This window comes from Pundamilia nyererei, unplaced genomic scaffold (genome assembly GCF_000239375.1).
Source record: "Pundamilia nyererei isolate P.nyererei 1_Seehausen unplaced genomic scaffold, PunNye1.0 scaffold00109, whole genome shotgun sequence".
Classification (NCBI taxonomy): domain Eukaryota; kingdom Metazoa; phylum Chordata; class Actinopteri; order Cichliformes; family Cichlidae; genus Pundamilia; species Pundamilia nyererei.
The window spans coordinates 375,703-396,070 of NW_005187510.1; the positions used below are offsets into that span (position 1 = coordinate 375,703).

The 20,368-nt window shown below is 42.5% G+C and overlaps 1 protein-coding gene across 3 annotated transcripts in view; it reads right to left on the bottom strand.

Moving 5' to 3' along the window:
* Positions 1-20,368, bottom strand: part of oxr1a (oxidation resistance 1a) — a 114,761-nt gene that overhangs the window by 58,065 nt on the left and 36,328 nt on the right. The window contains exon 1 of one of the 3 annotated variants that reach the window (XM_005741331.2): positions 9,265-9,634. The exons of the other annotated variants lie outside the window; for them this stretch is intronic. Coding sequence (XP_005741388.2) covers positions 9,265-9,421 — 157 coding nt within the window. The 5' untranslated portion in view covers positions 9,422-9,634. Of the gene's footprint in view, positions 1-9,264; positions 9,635-20,368 lie in introns of those variants that run through there. 3 annotated transcript variants of the gene reach the window in all.

Here is a 20,368-nt window from a genome sequence, read left to right on the forward strand (position 1 = left end):
TGTGTGTGTGTGTGTGTGTGTGTGTGTGTGTGTGTGTGTGTGTGTGTGTGTGTGTGTGTGTGTGTGTGTGTACGCGCGCGCCGGGTGCATCAGCCAGATCGATGGATAGGACACATATATACATACATAATGTTCACTCAGCATAGCTTGCACAACAACTCTGTAACTTATCTTTTAGTGTAAGGCAATGCTGCCACTAATCTGTTATGATCTTTAAAAAAAAAAGTGCAGTTATTATAAAGTGTATGTAGACTTAGTTATTAGTATAAGAGACACTTAGATTGCCTTAACAGAGAAGCACATGACAGAAAAGACAGTGAGGTTGGCACATACACTTGTGTAGTCTAACTTTGCAGTATAGAAGCACGTCTTTATTGGTTTATGTCGCCTTTTTGAACCCTGGCACCCTGCACCACAGCAGCAACACTAACCTCAGAGGTTACAGCACCGATCAATAGCAGGAGAAGTGATGAGCTCAGCGATGAGAAACACAAACTGTGCATTATCAGATCTTCTTATTGAGCCAAAAGCAAACGGACTTGTTCTTAAAAGCAAACGGACTTGTTCTAGGTTTAAATCAGGCCAAATGCAAAGAGTACAAAATAGGAGTTATAAGGGAAACTACAGCAACACTTGCACACTCAGTGTTGGACTGCTGTATAACAGTATCATACATCCAGCAACCCTATACAAATCTTTCTAAAAGTGGTAATAGGTGGACAAGAAGTCATGAAACCAGCTTATTCCCTAATTTATTTATTTTGTGTTCAACATAAACAAGAACATATCTAGAGTGCAACAAATTACTCTCATTAGAAAAGCAAAAGTGGAAAAAATATTTCACTAAGGTTCGGATTTACGAACCTGCACATGAACCACAAGCAGTTATTTACAATAAGTACATTTAAACAGGAATAGTCTGGTTTGGGAATGGCTCCTCTAATGCTGGGCATACACTGTGTGATTTTTGGCTCATTTTGAGCCGATTTTTCAGTCGTGCGACCGTTTTGTTGATCGGTCCGAGTTTCGCCTTCATCGTGTGTCGTGCATCGTGTAGTATACGTGGGGTAACGAGAAGCGATTAACACGTCACGACCATCTGCTGATCATCAATCGTTTGGTCATAATAAAATCAAACCTGTTTGAAGTCCCGCCGGCCATCGTGAGGGTGTCACCGCAGCCTCTCACACTGCACACGCGCAAACACAGAAATGAAAGTGAAAAGACGGAGCAGCACAGCAGTGCAGCGTGTGATCTGGACACAAGCGATGGAGGCACAGCTTGTAGAACTTTGGCAAGCTCATCTCAGCCTTTTTGATGTGGCCTCACAAAATTATCACGACCACAACAACCGTGAAAATAGTTGGATCTACACTGCTGCTCAATCACAGCTGCCTGATCAATGTTTTTCATTAGCAATTTAGCAAAGTTGATGGTGGTGGTGGTGTGAGTGAAAGACAGAGAGGAACAGATTTTCTGTTATAACCTTCATTTGATAGACGCACAGTGTGAGCACTCAGGTCGCATCAGAGCATCGGACCATATAGTGTGAGACCTGCATCGTGACCTACGAACCCCTGCGAGTCAATCGTGCAGTTCGAGCAGGAGCTGAATAACGCGACTGAAAAAAATCGCACAGTGTCTGCCCAGCTTAAAGTATCACTGCCTGTAATCTAATGGTTACCAACATATACCTCTCTGAAAGAGATTACTTTATACGTCGACTTCTTGTTTTTCAGGGATATTTACTGTACATTTGGTATTGTGGTATTGGAATATTTATATAGAAGTGTTTTTGACTAAGAAAATGAATGTTATCGTCCACTGAAATGGGCACTAGTTGTCCTAAAAGCTCCTTAAAAAGCCTTCAGTTGATCCAAAATGCTGCAGTGAGAGTAATGACAGGGACAAGAAAGAGAAAGCACACCGTCTTCTCTTCATTGGCTCTCTGTTAAATCCAGAATCAAATTTAAAATCCTTCCCCTCACATTCGAGGTCTTGAATAATCAGGCCCATCTTATTTTAAAGTGCTTATAGTACCGTATCACTCCAATAGAGCACTTCGCTCTCAGACTGCGGGCTTGCTTGTGGTTCCTGAGTATTTAAAAGCAAATTGGGAGGCAAAGTCTTCAGCGTTCAGGCCCCTCTTCTGTGGAACCAGCTTCCAGTTTGGATTCAGGAGACAGACATCCTCTCTACTTTTAAGATTAGGCTTAAAGCTCTTCTTTTAGATAACGCTTACAGTGAGACACTGCAATAGGCCCAGGGTCCTGGGGGCTTCTTATGATGCACAGCGTTTCTTCTCCACTCACCTCTTTTCACTCGCTATGTGTTTATACACCACTTTGCATTTAATTATTAGTTATTATTAATCTCTGGCTCTCTTCCACAGTGTGTCTTTTTGTTTTGTCTCACTCCCAGCCAGTCGCTGCAGATGGCCGCCTCTCCCTGAGCCAGGTTCTGCTGGAAGTTTATTCCTGTTGAAAGGGAGTTTTTCCTTCCCGCTGCTGCCAGATGCTTGCTCACAGGAGGTTGTCTGATTGTTGGGGTTTCTCTGCATTCTTTAGCTTACAATATAAAGTGTGACACAGGAGTGTTTGAATCCTGGATGAGAACTTTTAGGTTGAAGTAATGTTAGCTATACCTCAGTTAATAATCTAACATCCTCCAACACTCGGTTAAATAAAGGTAGTCAGCTAAGTGAGTAATGTAAAGTGCTCCTCCTATTTAACCACAGTCTGTAATGGCCAACCAGTAACAGAGACAGCACCACCAACACAGACAGCTCACTTTCCATTAAGCCAGACAAGTCTGCTGAGATCACTGGGGAAAAATTAAGACACCGTCTCTTTAAATCTGTCTGCATGACTAACTATCACACAGGAGGGATGAGACAAAGCACAAACTATTTCATGCACAAATGATTATCCTTTATAATGTTGAAACCCTCGATGGAAGAGGAGGTAAAGAAGGAGGATAGCTAGGTTTTTTTTCCCCCTAGTTTCTCTTTTCCTCAAACTGTATGTGATCATTTCAAACCATGGGTAAAAAACCAGACAGTCAGAGTGCTTTGTTAAACATTTACAGATAGTGATTTAAGCCATAAAGAGCACACTGATCAGTGCACTTACTGAATCTGCAAATATTTCCATTGGACTGTTTGGTAAAAAAAAAAACACAGCACAGCTGCAGCTAAAATTGTGTTTCAAAGCCCTTTTAATCTAGTTATGTTCTTTAATTAATGAGTGAAACATTTCAACTTTAATGCCTGGTCCGTATTATTTAGCTCTTCAGCTTTTTCCCTGTATTCCAGTTCTATCTGGATCGAAACCAAATATCTGCATAAACAGAATTTAGCCTAATGCTTGACTTTAACAGTTTAGGTACAGCGGGCATTAATAAAATCCTGCTTCTGCTCTGAGCCCAGAGGACAGAGGAAGAGCAGCTGACTGGGACAATAGAGAAAGGCACTAACTGTTCTCACAACAAGCATGTCAGACTACATTTAGACCAGTTTTACCAGGTTTTTGAAAAAGCCAAGCAATCTTAATGAAGCTTAGGATAATCTTCAAAATGAATTATCTGTGTGCATTAGCAGGCAACATGATTACTCAATTATTTAAAGTAGAACCCTGATCTAGGAGCTGGTACACGCATGCTTTACTAACCAGCATGTATAAATGCCACTCTAAAGTAAATACAATTTAAAGCTCGGTAAAGATCATTTTTTCCACCATGAGGAGTGACATCACCAGGTGTTCCCCACTATGCAGCGGGGGGAATGACAGCGTCATCTGTACAGTAGATCAAACAGCTCTTTGCACAGACTCCCCACTGCTTGGCTAATTACAGATGGGGAAAGTGTTGGGAAGACTGCGATGAACCACGAACAGGCACCAAAAAACAAAGCCTGGCAGCTTCAGACAAACTACACATAGAAAGTCTGCAAATGCTAAAGTGAAATGAGACTTTGAAAAGATGAAAACTCCAGCCGACATCACTCTGCTCATCACTGCTCTTTAACAGCCTCCGGTTTTGTTTTTGTGATGTTTTCAGTAAGTAGAGAAATTACTTCCTTGCATGTTTACTCAGGCTGGGTGCTCTTTTCAGCCGGAGTGATGAAGATGCAGAAGAAGCAGTTGAGTCACGCAGAACAGGTTGTAATTACCTCCCCTTAAGCCTCAGTGTACTCTGCATTTGTGCTCTTCATCTGGCCTCTTTCAAACATCTGCTGTCTTGAAACCTCAAGACCCCATCCGAGGAATACAGCACATAATGTTATTCAGCACGCTGACATCTCATTTCAAACCTTTCAGGCCTTTCAGCACATTGTTAAAAAGATCATCTGGCCCAGTCAGCTCTCCTCTCTCATCAGTGCTCACCAGTGTCTCTACCTTTCATCTGGATATGTATTTATTCGTAAACTGATCTCATTTTGCAGGTTTTTATTTGACATTATTCTGTCATTCTTTTGGTGAAAGACAGTGGTCATTACACTCTGAAATGCAGTGCAACGTGCATGGGCGAAGAACTCTTTAAGGGTCAGGAAACAGGTCATTAGTTTAAACCCTAGACACAAGTGCAGAGCAGGTGTTCGGTGCCACGGTCGGCCGATCCCTCGGGAACTCCTGCCACTAAGGTTCCCCTGACAGAGCCATCAAAATTCCCAGGAGTGCCACATAATAGCATGCAGGGCGAGTGACCTGCTAATACAAACTGCTCAAGGACTGTTTTTGGAAATGAAGGTGATTAAAATCAGTCATTACAGCACTGAGAGCAGATTGCACTTTCTGAATCATCCTGATAACTGCAGTGGAGTCGGTGTCAGCCTAAGGGTGAACGTGAACACTGACAAATAAGTGAAAACCCCAGGGGGGAGTGAAAGAACCTGGAGATGCTTTGAAGAGTTCAAAGTCGTGAGGACAAACCTGCTCTTGGACCGTGGCACAGATGAATCATCTGCTATTAATATACAGTCTGGGCGCACAATCTGTTTATGTGGCCACTTCGGTGTGACAGCAGAGCCAGAGACGAGCTCAAGTTTGAATTACCAGCAGTGCTGCATGTACGTGTTCCAGTTCCCAACAAACAATGCACTCTGCAGCAGAAGCTACCTTATAGGTTAAGGGCTTGCAAGAAAATAAACAAACCTAAAAAGCAGGAAAACTATGATTTTATGGGCTAAATTGTTGCCTTTTTACATGCATCACCATGATGCATCAGTTTTTGTTTTATCGGTTCACAGGCACCTATTAAATTGAGACTTCGTTATTTAAAATAGAAATCTGGAACCATATATTGCAGAAAAGATTTCAGTTTCAGGGATCTGATCCAAATTAGTCTTCAGCCATAATTATCTTACCCATCTGTCTACGAAAACAGAAGAACAACTTCTCTGAACTTCCTTTCCTTTTTCATTTGTAGACTTACACATAGACAAACCACAGAAGGGAAAGTACATTGTAAGCATACACACAAGTGTATCACTTTAACCAGTGCAAACTCTCAAAACATACAGAAAGTGTCACATGCCGCCGATTACAGCTGAACAGGATCGCTGGTGGACTCGATCTGAAACAGCAAGCTGAGCTGTAGCATGTGACCCAGCGTCTGCAGGTGTGGCACTTCTTTGTGTTTACACTGCTTTTGCATGTCTTTTTCATCTCAGTGCATCTTATTATGTCAGAAAGGGACATGTCTTGAAAAGTTTCAAGTGTAGCAACCAAAGCTACACTTCTGATTGTTTATTCTTTGTTCCTCATGACGGAAAACCTCCCAGTTCCGCCGACCTCCCTCATCATCTCAGGCTCCAAAACACAGTTCAAGGTTTTCAGGCTGTTGCACTGTGAAGTGGGAGGGCGTGTGAAGGCTTCCTAGCGTGAGAACTCTGAAAGTAGTTTACTTTTAAATTCCCTCTAGCGCAGTGTACTGGCAAGAACCTGGCTATACAACATCAATGACACACATCGTGTTGTAAACAAACTAATGCAGTGTGGTTCTTTTTAATTTCTTATTTAAAGGCAGTAAATGTACAAAGCATACACCACAAAAAGTACCTGGGATGACACTAATATTACACATACTATACCATCCCATAGTATTTTCTTCAAAAATGTAAGATATGTTATATATAAACGATTTTCTAGCATTGATGGCAGTCAGAAAACACAGTCAACACTGAGCGCAATTCAACAAACAAATTTAAACATGGTGTGTAGAAGTGTGCGTGCAATAACGTTGCAAACAAACATTATGCTGCACTAGTTTGCTTTGTTCCTTAAAGGTTAACCCCTTAGCAGTCCTACAAATTTACAATTAGTCCCCTAAACCATCCAATGTACCGTGGGCGGTACGTCCGACTGCTAACAGGTTAAAGTCCACGTGCCTGTGCAGAAAGTGGTTACACATTGCCCCAGCCGAGTAAATATGTGAAAGTTTACTCTGACTCTGATATCTTAGCTTAAGCTTCACTTACCAGCTTACTTCTTTACAACTTTGTTACAGAGAGACAGAGAGATGCTCCTGATGGCGACGGTTTGCTGTGTAACATCTCGCAACCAACAGTTATCTTGCATTGTACTGTATATCAATAAAATCTGAATAATTAGGTTAACTGATTAGCCTTTCTAGTGTTTATGAGTTAGGGTGGCATTGCTTTATCATGTCATTAACTAATCACACACGCCCCTGGTTGTATACAGAAGCAGCTTAGAACGCTTGTCTCAGTTCAAGGCTTATTCTAGCCTCTTTGGATCTGCTCTTAGAGACAAATACCCACTAAGGTCTCAAGGCTGTCCCACTGACACATCGTAAAGTGCATGAGGACTCTCTCCTAGACAATCTGACATTTCGAGCCCTTTATGAATGCTTTCAGTAAGCGTGCATTTCCGCAGACTCTACCTGAGGAAATTACCCCTCTTGGCACCTGGAACTGGAAGTACAGGAACATCACCAACTCAAGTGTGACTTCATTCACAGATCTGACTTTGACTTGTTTGACTTGGCTATTATGGTTGAGAATGTGGAAAGGCCTTTGACTTTCTTTGGCAAACCAGGTTTGATCATTAACCGTGGCTCAGGGGGTTGGGAAGCGTATCTGTAACCGGAAGGTCGCCGGTTCGATCCCTGGGCTCTCTGTCCTGGTCGTTGTGTCCTTGGGCAAGACACTTTACCCTACCGCCTACTGGTGTTGGGGACCGATGCCGATGGCGCGATATGGCAGCCTCGCTTCTGTCAGTCTGCCCCAGGGCAGCTGTGGCTACACCTCCACCAGTGTGTGAATGTGAGAGTGAATGAATAGTGGCATTGTAAAGCGCTTTGGGTGCCTTGAAAAGCGCTATATAAATCCAATCCATTATTATTAAACTAAATATGAAATATGAGTAGCTGCGTGTAACTTAACACAGAGAGGCCTCTGCTCCAGAAATAGAGGTTCACAGAGGGCCGTTTCATTCCTCACACAGCAGCTGGAGCACAGATAGGTGAGGTTGCTGTCTGTTACTCAGGGGTTAGGGTAAACTGGCCCAGTTGTGCACCAACTGGGCCATTATTGAGCTGTAATGTAGCACACTGCCCACCCACAGTTCCTGTAGAAGTTCTACTGTAGAGTTACCCGTCTCTAACATCGTCTGCACACTTCCACAACCTGACTCCACGTCAAGTTAGTCTCAGTCTTAGTGGGGCGGCAGCAGCCTGCTCTCCCAAACAACCCCCGCTGTCCAGAGAGACAGGGAGAGAGGCACGGGGACTACTAATGAACCCAAATGCCATCCGTGGCGTTTCAAGAGCAGCAGAGCATGCATCTGATTAATCTTTGTCCTAATTAGATCGAACAATTAACCTGCCCACCACTGAGCTCTGGAGCCTGATGACTCTGCACGAGCGTCAAACCTCCTGTACATTTAAAAACGAAGCGTGCCCTCACACTGCAACTTTCCTGGTTTTCACAGCGACCAATTAATTCTAAGTAACAGCGCACAGCCTTCCGTGTGATAGCTGGGCGGAAGGAGGGACAAGAGCTCCGAGCCGTTTCTGCTTTTCACTTCAATGGCACTACATTTCTGCGCTTTTGATTCAAAGTCAGAGGAGGCACTGATGGGTCTCATCACAAATTAAGTGTGAGATGCGAAACAGAAAGAGGAGGGGAGAAGGGGAAAAAAATCCAATCTTCATTAACATGGAGATACTCCCCCGATGTGAAACGCCTTGAGGACATACTTGTTCACTCACTGACTGGATGCTTTAAAGCATGCACTGCCTGCTGATCTGAAATATTTCAAATGCTTCACTTGTTACATGCACTGCATCCTCATAACAATGTGGACAGGGAGAATGCAACCACAGAGGACATGAACCTAGCTGATCCCTTATTAATTAACATGAGCTCAGCTGTAGGGATGCAACTGGAAGCATACAGCCCTGTGACTGGACACTCTGGGAGGTTTTCTTTTTTTTCATAAATCATGTGTGCATGAGCCACAATTGCACAATGAAAGCTCATGAAGCTTAAGCTTGTTTTCCCTTGTAAAGTACTGCAAAAAATCTGATATACAGTGATTGGCACAGAAGAAATTAATCTTAGCTTTGAGCTATAGATCAGTGGAAAAATGTTTAAGGGTCACACTTTTTTTACTCACCGCCTTAAACTGTTCTTTATAAATCTGCAGTATGGCTCTTTAACCCAGCTGACATACAACGTTAGCTGGGTTAAAGTGTACTGTTTTGTGTAATGTTTTTGAGGCCCTGCCAAGGACAACACGACCAATGTTGCGAGTTTAATGAGCCCATTAAAAGTGACTGGGTCAGCTGACGGGGCTCTGCTGGCAGCAACAAGTGCTTGACAGTTGGGAACTTAAAAAGTGCAGTCGTTACGCAACGTGTCAATCCATGTTTGAACCTTTGTGGAAACGCTCAATTTCATTTAATACGCCTAACTTTTGACTGCACTGAAAGCTTCGATAGATCGCTGCGGAAATGGCTGGCAAAACTCGAAAATAAAAGTTGAAAATATATAGCAACGCGTCAGATTTTACTAGTTAAACGTTGCGGAAGCTAAATGTGGGAGTTTGTCTTTATTGCAAAACCTTAACACGTGTAGTGTTGAGTAAGGGAAGGAGAAAATCGTTAGTATACGTTAAACTCGATGACTTTCAAAGGGAGTTTGGAAGCACTCTCCGAGGCGTGCGCTGCAGGCTTGTTTCGCTCTGTAAAGTTGAGAGCGTACACAGCAAAACTCTCAGCGAGCACAGCTGATGTGAGACTGACCTGTCCTGGAGTAGACGGTACTTCTGTCATGTGTCGTCCCAGTGTTGTGCTGCTCTAGGTGGACCGAGTCCTGCACGGGTCCGGGCCACAGTCTCTGAGAGATTGCATCCCTGACAACTCTCGCGCCGCTGCCCGTGATAGAAAATATGTAGTCCATTACTGTACGGCTGCAGAACCTAGCTAGCTTAGCTAACAAAAAGAGTTTTCAAAAGTGTTTAAATAGCCGCTCTCATCGCGCAAAAAGAAAAACAATGCTGACAAAGCAGCGACACTCAAACTCGTAGTGTGAACGAACCTCAAATACTCCACACATTCCAAAACAGGAACTATTTGAAACACGTCAACGGGTGCGCACTGTTTTTGCCCCTAGTGGACTCGAACGCAACAGGCTGTCTTCCAGTGCAGCCTACTGCCCTATTGGCCCACATTTACACTAACTGCATTCCACAGAAGGTTCCTATATTTGATGTAGCCTCCTCAATAACATAGCTAACCGCTTTACTTTGCTTTAGGAAAGTCTGAATTAGTTGTAGTATTGTGTTCCTATTGCTTACAAACTGTGTATAACATGGTAGCACTTTAAGTTGTTTTTTTTATCCAGAGTAATGATTAATAGGTTTGTAAGCTTGAAGATGCAAGAAGATAAACACATAAGTATTTAAATGTGTTTGCAGCTACACTGTGTTATAAACCACACATTACATGCTCATAGATGAGTGTATGGCTAAGGATTTTGGTCAAACAAAGCTTAAAATACAATTTTATCCACAGATAAGCATTTGAATGCAGCTTTTACTTTACAGGCAGGGTTCACATCTTGTTACTTCAGGTTACATTCTTTAGGTTTGCAAACGTTTTTTTAATGCTGAAGTTCATTTGCAATGAATCACAAGTTACAGATTCAGTGCTGATTGAACGCAGACTTTTAAAAAGTCATTCATGAAACCTGAACTTGAAAAAAATCTTTACAAATAAAAAAAATAAAAAGGGAAAAAAATTGAAGCTCAGCACAGCCCACACCGATTTCCACATCGTTGCTAGGAGATTTGATTGCCATCAAGTGTGGGGCTTTATGGCACCCTGGAGACTGACATCCATCTGACTCCCACCTTAATAACATTCTAATAAATTGAGACTCTCACATCCGGAGGCAAAGTACACCTCCGTGCCCATACTGTAAGTGACTCAAGGGTCCAAAGTGAGAACTCTGAGAGCTGCGACATATACACGTCTGCTCGTCCACTGATGGATAGGCAGAGATGGCATTTGCTGTGCGCAAATGAACATGGAAAAGTGAAAAGCCGGCAGACCGGAACAGGGTGTGATGATTGGGAAGCAGCCTCAGGTTGTGAGCTGGAGAGCCTGTGATTCATTATTTATCCCAGGGGGGCAGAGCTGCTCTGGTAAGTAAAGAGTGTAAAGACAGGCCCTGTAATGATCCAGCAACACATTCACATGAGAAACGTTAAAGATGGGGAGGGGGGAGAACTTTTCTTTGCGAGGATAATCAGACAGGAAAAGCACCCGTGTCTCATTCCCAGTATGTGTGAAAGGCCAGCTGAGGTTAAAGCATCTGTTATATCTGAGTGCATTGAAGCAGTGAGGTTTGAGAGTGCCAGCCATTTTCAATACTGAAAGTGCTCCATCTGCTGGTTGCCTTAGGTAGCGTGGGTATTACAATAGTGCATCAGAACGAATGCAGTTTTGAATATATGAGATTTTACTTTTTTTTATATTTCGAGAAATAAAAGACTTTTTCCTCATCATCTTTGACATCATCTGCCTTTGTGGTTCTGTTCAAACAAGCAGGGCTGCAACTAAATGCCTGCTTTCACTGTCTATTAATATGTCACTTGATTTAATGACTGGACAATTACTCATTTAGTCTGTAATAAAGCTGAAAAATGTCCCCTAAATGCCCCCAATTCCTGTTCCTAGGATGTTTAATTTACAAGAAAAATCAATCAGAGACACGCTTATAAGCCGGAAAGCCTGAATGCTCGAAATTTTCTTTAATTAACCACTTAATCAGCTATTACAAATGATCGGCACCTTATCGCGCTGCGTTTCAGCTGCCCTGCAGTCACGCGGGAGAAGAGGTGTTTTGTGACAGATCCAGTCTAAACATATGTGAGCCTGAAGCAGGGGCACTGTTCAAACTAGTGTTTTTTTTACTTCACAAATGAAAAGAATATAGCACACAAACAACTTCGACAGCATATATTTTTATATTTGACTTTGAATCATAAGCACCTGTCCCACTTTTTTCCTCTCTGACCTTGTGTAGCGCCCTGCTGGTACACTTGGCACTTTAGCAATGTGTTTACACTAGCCCAGCGCCACCCCAACAAACCCCACCCCACTGTGGGGCCTCGTAGCTGCGTGATGTACTGTGTTGCTGTACAGCTGCCCAGAGCGGTCATCAAATCATCCATAACATTCTCAGAGGGAGCCATCCTCTCTGCGCTGTAACCCCATAGGATTAGAGATATACCGAGCAGTCGTGCACGCCAAACAATAACACCCAATCTAGTTTTAAAGACCTATTTTCTCAGAGAACTCCTCCACTCTCTAATTAAGCCGTAAATGTGACCAAAGAGGGAAAAATGAAAGAATTCCCTCTGTGCTCATCCGACTATGAGCATCATTGCATGGAAATTATATGAGTTACTTTGTTCTCCTTAAGCCTGCATGTTTGATGTGTGTATTTCGTGTATTTTAGAGGTGATTAAAGAGACCCTGGAGCAAATTAGCTAACTGACATTTATTACGCTGTTATGTCCTTCTGAATTTTTGCAAATTATCCCATTTCTGTGGACTTACAGACCATTATATTAGGTATATTTACAATATCCTAAAGGGACACGTTCTAATTTGGTTGTGTGTTTACAAGGCACGCAAAAGCTATATCATAACCTTTCTTATTAATTTCTATCTGGATCAGAGCAGCATTTGAGAACCATTTTGTTTAATGGAGAAATCTTGCTGTTCAAGTACCTGCATTAAAAAAAAAACCCAGTTGATGTCAGCTGCTGTCAGCAAAGGCCCTGAGAGGGTCCTGTGTGTGAGCCTTTGTCATCATCTGGGTGTTAATCTCAGCAGTTTCCCATTTAGAGCCAGGTTGGTTGGCACCTAATCCTGAGAAAAGGGACGTTTTCATTACGAAGAAACACGCAGGCCACCGGGGAGCTGCTGCCACTTTCCCTGTTATCAATGAACAGAAGTCACAAGTAATGTTGCATAAGCAGTCTGAGCTGAAGCAACACGCTGAGCATGTGCATGCACTGTAAAGCCTGTGTTAGCATGTGCACACGCTTACCGTACGCCCATTTCTCACACAGTCTGCCCTTTCTTCCAGACTTTTGTTTTTTGTTTGCAGTGGAAATCACTAGAAAAACACAGCGCAGAGTTCACTCGTGTGACACAAATGCACCTGCTGGCAAACACAACCGAGCCTTTCCGTGTACGGCACTGGTTGCTTGTAGTGAACGCATCTCACGTGGCATTTCCAGAAGCATCTAACAGAGCTGGAGTGTACGCACAGAATGTACAGCACAAATTGTCCTGTGTTTCATGAGCGTTATGCTCTATTATCCCGCAGCTCTTACAAGATGACGACCAATAAAGACGGTTTGCTGCCAGGAGGAATCAAGCGGAGGCATACAGACAATGGCAGCAATCACAGGTGTTTAACAGCTCTTGTCAGAAAATGCCGCTTTCTCTCGGGCTGTTTCACTAGGGAAGTAAAGCTTTGCCTCTCAAAAGCTTGTCAGTACTACAACAGATGAACATGTTTTTCACATTGACAGCAGGAGCCAAATATTCATGAGAGGGAAACATGAATCGAATGTTGTGTGGTGCCTGTTAAAGCCAGAACAATGCCAGGCTGAGTCACTGGATCATCTGGAGAAATGCGCCTTTTAATTACTCAGAGCAGTGATTATATAAGTCTGACTGCTGTCACTCAAATGTTTGCCTTGATTTTGCACGAACGCTGCGGAGCACCTTCCATCTTGCTGCTTACATGGGACTATACAAACATTTGTGCGAGGCTATTTGGCCCATGAGTCATAATCCAGCATTGAAAAATCATGTGTGAAACTCTTATCAGTGGGATGCAAGCAGCAATGAGTAACCATGCATTTAACCACAGACTGCATAGGAGAGATGCGCACAGCCTGAGTGACGTCATTCACTGATTTGTGAAGACCTGCTTTGAAGTCCCGAGCTGAGGATTTTGTGCATTGGCATCATGGTGTTTTGAAACCAGACATGATGATTGTGGGGTGGATAGCATAGAGAAAGCACACTTCAAGCTCATGCATTGAGGACTGGACACAAGCCAGGACCTCACTTAAGCGAATGCTGCTTTATCCTCTTGTATCACTGTTGTGTATTTGTGACTTGCTAAATAAGCCACAAGCAGACCACTGATCAGGTTCTTTCCATGAATGTGCAGCAGCGCTGTTTTTAAGTGCAGAAATAGAAGGATTATGTTTGTGGTGCTGGGGTGTGGTTTGGATGCTGGAGTGCGACACTGCAGACTGTGACAGAGCTGTAAACACCGTGTCTGTACATGTCCGTAAAGGTTCTCAGTCATCTAGGTTATCGTAGGAAACTTTAACACATGTCGTGCAGGGTGACATCTTCAAGGAAACGCAACTTCTTGAAGTTTCCTTGAAGACGTTTCTCCTTTCATCCAAGAAGCTCTAAGTCTGTACATGTTTTTATTAGAATATGTAAATTCTTCTCTGACCAAACTGACCGGATCGACACCACACTCAAGTTTGTCGAGCTGAAGCCAAGAGACCAACAGCCCAGCTTAGTGTAAAGATTAGATGTGTGCCTTCTTATTAGCAAAGACAATGACCGAAATGAGAAGGGATCACATGTAAGTAGTTCAATGATTACTTTCAGTCAGTGTTTGGAGCTCTTTTTTTTTTTTAAACTGGCCATCAAATAGCAAATCATCAAGCTCTCCGCTGGGCTACAGCCTTGCGAGTTGGAGTAGAGATAACCAATCTCAAATCTCATGCCAGCTTATATCAAAAAGGCAAGGTCAATGTCATGCTTCAAGGTTAAAGCTAAACTTTGACACAACACATAAACTACAACACTGCTGCCATGAGGAAAAACTGAACCTTTAAAAGAGGTGTTCTATTTTAGAAGATAAGCTGCTTGTCACAGTCAGTTGTGCTCTTTTATACATTTGGTTTTATATTGAACTCATTCAGCAGACCTTAGCTAACAGTTTCTTCTCACTATAATGCGGATTTGTGACCATGGGATCCAAATATATCATCCAAAAAGTGGATCTTTAGTTGCCTCTAAGAGTCTTATGTACACAGAGAGAAACAGATACAGGAATAAATGAGACTGAATGAATAAAGGCTCCACAGTCAGGTTGATACATGATGTCAGAGTGCTGAAATAAGCCTCTGTGCTTTAGCTTAATGCCTTTAGCAAAGACAGGAAACAAGGAGGTGATGGTTAAGGTTGTTGTTGTAGCACCCAGCCTGACACTGACCTGCCACCACATCAATTCACCCCCCTGTTATTGCCTTTTTTCTCTCTTCGGACAGTTCTACAAGGTGGCTAGTGGTGATCGATGGGCGGTGCCTTCAGAGCGGGCTATCTTTCCCCGCCACTTCCACCCCCTCTACTCTTGGTCATCTATCCTCTGTGGGCGTTCGCCCTGTCTGAAGCCGCCACAAGAGGCTGGGTGGGCCCCCGGCGAATGATGACTGCTGGCTCGGTGCGAAGCACCAACCGCTTGCCTCTCTCTTCCATCTGTGTGGATGCTTTTCATTTTACTGCCTGGCAAAATTCTGCTTATAATTACCTGACAGCCACCAGAAGATGCTTAATTACAGGCGCAGAGGAAGAGAGAACGAGGGAAGACGAAAGGGAGAAGCAGGATGATAGTGGATGAGAAAGAAGGAGGGGGCGAGGAAGGAAGGGAAGGGACATGCATCAGACATGCACCACTGCTCTCTTCATACAAGGCAATTTATTAAAATAATAAAGCCCAGCCTTGCACTGAAGGTTGAGTCCACAATAAACCTGACAGGGAGGCAGAGAAGCGGTGCTACAACACCGAGGCACATAAACAAAACAAATGCTCTGTTATGTCTGCGTCCACTTTATTATCCAAGCTGAACTCTTCAGGAGTTAATTGCTTTCTTTTAAACGCAGACGCAGTCATAAATTTCATCATTAGCCTAACATGAATCATTCAGCTTTCAGCCAAAGCACAAAAGCACAAAGAATCCTCTACATAAGCCTCTTCACCCTGGACGGGCATTAGACTCTGTGACGAGATACAGCAAAGGGCTGTGGGATGGGGGGGCGGTGTGGGGGGAATTAAGAGCCAAATGGACATCTTAAATCCGACAAAGATGCTAAAAGCCTCTGCGCGCTCTCTCCGTCTGCTGTAAAACTGTCGTCATCCCAGGCTCTTTTCATCTATCACCTGATATCACTTGTTCCACGAGTACGCTAAATTGGATAATGAATCTCTCCCCACCAGGAGATGCAGTACATGGATAATTTGTTGGGGAAGTTACGAGCCAGGGGCATATTGCATCACTCGAGGTGCGAGATGTTACCGTGGTTAAATGGATGCAACCTTTTGGATGAGTCCACAGTAGTTACATGAGTGAATTAGGACCCAGTGACGACGTAATTAACTGCGCAGGGAGGAACTCGTTAATGAATCACTCCGGCTCGGTTAATGAAACACATTTAAGTTAAATATGGTGTCAGTCTATCGATACGCAGCTTATGATGTTGCTAAGTGAATGTTAATTTCATGTAGATATAAATCTGTTAATCTTTTAAAAATAAATATCCTACAGAACTAATCAAAAATCGTCTGAAAGGCTTTTCTTACTGTCACTGAAAAAGGTGATGATAATCTGACTTTGATAAGTGATTTTCTTTCATTTAAAGAGTAAAGTTGAATAGCCTTTTAAAGACACACAAAGAGGTTGAGTGTGAGAATAAAAACTGCAGGGGTAAAAATGAAATGAGAAATAAATTGAGTTGGAAATGTTTTGGAACGTTTTGTAAAATAAATTAATTCGATTTCTCGCTCAGAGCTAAAAGGTCGACCTAGATGGCGCTAAAGCTGGGATGTGTTAGCTTAGCTTAGTCTAAAGACTGCTGAGATCTTTTAAAAGGTAAGTTACTCTCCTTAAAGATCTTTTTAACTGATGTCCTGCTTAAATGAGCAGAATGAACCATTTTACTTAGCTTTAGAAAACGTTGGTTGATTTCTTTGAACAAAGCTATGCTAGCTTTTTCCCTAGCAACTTTAGCTTACAACAACCAGACTGTGGATCTAGAATTTGACGCGTATTGTTTGCACAAATCACACATTTCTCTGATAAATGGATGTAGCCCAGTGGCACAAATGTCATGCTTCCTACAAAATGTGTAGTGCGTGGCACTGTAAACAGCTACAGCTGTAAAGTAAAAAAATCCCTTAGAAAGTAGCACGGTGACCACCAAGAGAGGAACTTTTAAACAAGAGGGGTAACTATTTCCCTTTTTTGAAGAGACCATTGACTTTTTTTGTAAAAGTCTAGCTGTGACAAACACCAACATAAAGAATGCTGTTGGTGAACCGTGGCTAAAGATGCGTGAGCTGGAGCCGGACCTCTGTAGGGCAACACTGTGAGAAAAGGTCATTTCTTTACGTGAGACCTGAGCTGACCAGCTGTGTCTATGCTCCATTTGTTTGCTTGGACATATAATATCACAGCTTTGCAACACATAGCTCTGGGTAAATTTTACTTTATTTTACTTTACACTGCTTTGTTGTGTCTAAAGACCGATATTGCACCTAAGCACTGAGGCATTCAGCATTGACTAAGCATCCACTGTGGTTTTATTGTTTTGTCTTCATCATTCAATCATATTTTGGGTAGTTACAAAATGCATTACAAAGTCAAATAAATTGCAAAGGCAAAAATAGATTTCAGATAAGTCAGTAGCGAAACCAAAGACAACTCACTTCTCCTAAATAACCGATAGGAATTCAACTGAATCAAAACCAAGAAGAGCAATTTTAAAGCCCATTTTCATAACGACTTTGTCCTTTGATGGCTGTGTGTTTTCCCCTGCTGTACCAATACTTGTAGAGCTCAAACTTGATGTATGTAACTTCTGCTGCTTCACGTCTCTGTGGCAGTTTTCCAGAACCCTGCCATCCAGCAAATGTCCAGAGCAATGACCCGTGTGGCGAAAAGGCAGCGCACTATGCTGGCCGACTAAATCCTGTCCCCCAGCTATTCTTCCTCTTGAATAAACCAGTACATGGCAAACATGGCCCCAGAAGCATTTATAATATAAAGTATTCCACATTCTAATCAGGCCAGGAAGAAGAGCTCAAGGTGGATGTGGATGAGTCGCGATTCTAGCCGTTGATTGCTCAGCCAAATTTTCCCATCTCTTGTCATTATATCCACTGATGGGATAAAAGCCACAAGTACAATGGATGCTACAAAAATTAAAGTGATTGCTCACTCTGAAGTAACACAGCCATAAAAATATGGGAAAAAAAATACTTCTCGTCTTGTACTTCACCAAACATTAGCAAATATTCATTATCCATTTGATATGTTTTTTCCATAATAACATTGTAACCCTGGAATTCCTCCAATCAAACACGACATTTGAGCTGATTGGAAAGTTATGACAATATATGAAACTGGATAGTAAAGCGTAAACAGTGCAGTAGAATTCAACAATACCAATTTAAAATGAGTACAAACAGATTTACTACCACTGTACTTCACGTAAATCCCCTAATAAGTTAGCACAAAATCTGATTTCAGTGTAGGAAAGGTGGAGTCGGGCAGTAACAATGAACATTATTCTGCTGAGTGCTTATTGCATGAATAATGTCTAAAAACAAAACAATTGGGATGACAGCAAAGTTGTATCATTATTATTATTATTATCACTGATGATGATGATAATAATAACCATTTTCAGCTGCATCAAAATTAGAAAATGTCTGAAAAAGATTAGCAATGAACAATGCAAGACACAGATCAAACAGTTGTATATCATTAAGGATCTACATTAACACAACTTCGATTCCAGTGCTGCTGTAAATTCGGTTACTGTTTCCATAAATATCATCCATAACTGTGAGATTTATCGACTCCTTAAAGGCACTGAGTAATAATGCTTTACAGCGCCTGCCGTCGCATAAGCAGGGTTTCTTCTGTTTTTAGTATGTACATTAGATACTGGGGAAATAGAGCCGTTCTTAAACAACGGGAGCCCATAAATTCACGAGCAAAGAGAAACAAATATCAACCGTTATGCGAAGTGGCAGATCTTATTTTCCCTCCGCTGTAAAATGAATCAATAGCTGGGGCCGGTCTTGGCGTTCGACAGTGGAAAACTGCTTACTCTTCCTTTGAGCTATATGTAATCAATCCTAGCCAGAGGATGGCTACAGCCCTTTCCAAACTAAGTGGGGAAACAGTGGGATTACTGCCTCTGTGGCATTTATAAATTGAGCCCAACGAGAAGAGGGCCACCAAGAGACTCCCCGGTCAACGTAATTACACCGGCAGGCCAATAAATCCGACCCATAGATCTTTTACAGTGGTGCTGCAGTAAATTCAGCCTCTTTTCCTTGCACTGCTTTCTTTCACTCCAGAAGAAAACATTAATGTTTTTGTTTCTGTCAAAGTGGGAAAAAAAGGAGAAGGGGAAAAAAAAAAAACCTAACAACGGCCTTGGTGGCTACAAATCTCTGTGGCTTTTGCTGCTGGCCAAGATGTGATTCAGTGCAGCGATTTAGATCCACACAGTGTTGAGTCATACATATGACAGCATACTATGCTGTGGAAACAAATCTACATTAAGTGTCCTTGAAACAGGGGAATGTGAAGGTCTGTTTGAAGTTAATCTCATATCATTTCCTTATGAAAAACTAAGGGCATAAAAGGTGCACAGAACTGATTTAGGGAGTGCACGCGTCATTCAGGAATGACAAATGTCAGACAAATATATTAAAGGCCATTTGCGACAGGGCTAACATCATTGTGATCCGTGTAACATTGAGACAGTCTAAGGAGAAGTGAACCTCTTATCCTCTTAGTTGCATGTCTGTCCTGCATACACAAGTCTGTCCACAGCAAACAGGTTTCATAGCATTTGCATGCAGCAGCAGCTGCAACTCGTCTTTAAACTACAGGTGTAACAATACCTCCTCTTCTATAAACATGGCGTTTGGCTAAATGGATGTTCACCTTAATTCACTCTGGATGCAGCCTAATTAGTGTAATATTGATGGAACCAGAGATGTTCAATGCCTGCATAAATTTGGTTGTGAGCTGCTTCGTCTAGCTTTGCAATAGGACCAACCGTTTCAATACAGAAAATGTCATTTGCATTCAGGTCACCTTTTAACTCCTATTGTTTGCAATCATGATACAAAGAGGAAGTTTAGAGGGCACCAATGGGATGTGATTAAATCCGCAGAGCAGCTAGTCTGGTCTGGATAAGAACGTGGAGAGCGCTCCGAGAATAATAAGCACAAGTAAAAAGTCAAAACCTGGTAAAACAGAGGTGACATTCCCTCCCTGTAACCAAGTTAACATCAAAGCGGCTCCCTTGCTGTCTGGGGATGACTAAAGCATACTATTAACCTTTGTAAAAATGGTTCCTGAGGCCTCCTGGGTGTCTGTGCAGGTCTGAGGTGCATGTGTCTGTCCACCTCTCTCATATTGCAGTGCGGATATATCAAATCAGGTATGTACATGCATGTAAACACTTCTTGTGCACGGCCTCAAAGTGCATGGACACACATCGTGATACGTCTACATCAAACTAAAAACACTGCAGGTGCTATTACAAGCAGTACCTGAATAAAACTAATCACTGCTTTGTTGTTTACAGACAGAAAAAAAGCCCATCCACAAGTATCAGATATCCCAATTAAGGTTTGCAAGAACAGTGTGATTTGACTGCTTCTGGTGCTGCTCAGTATAAATGCAGCCCTTTGGGCATGCTGTTGTGAGGCTTTTCTTATCAACATGCAGTGTAGACTGTGCTACCCTGTAGGCACAGCTGCTTTCAC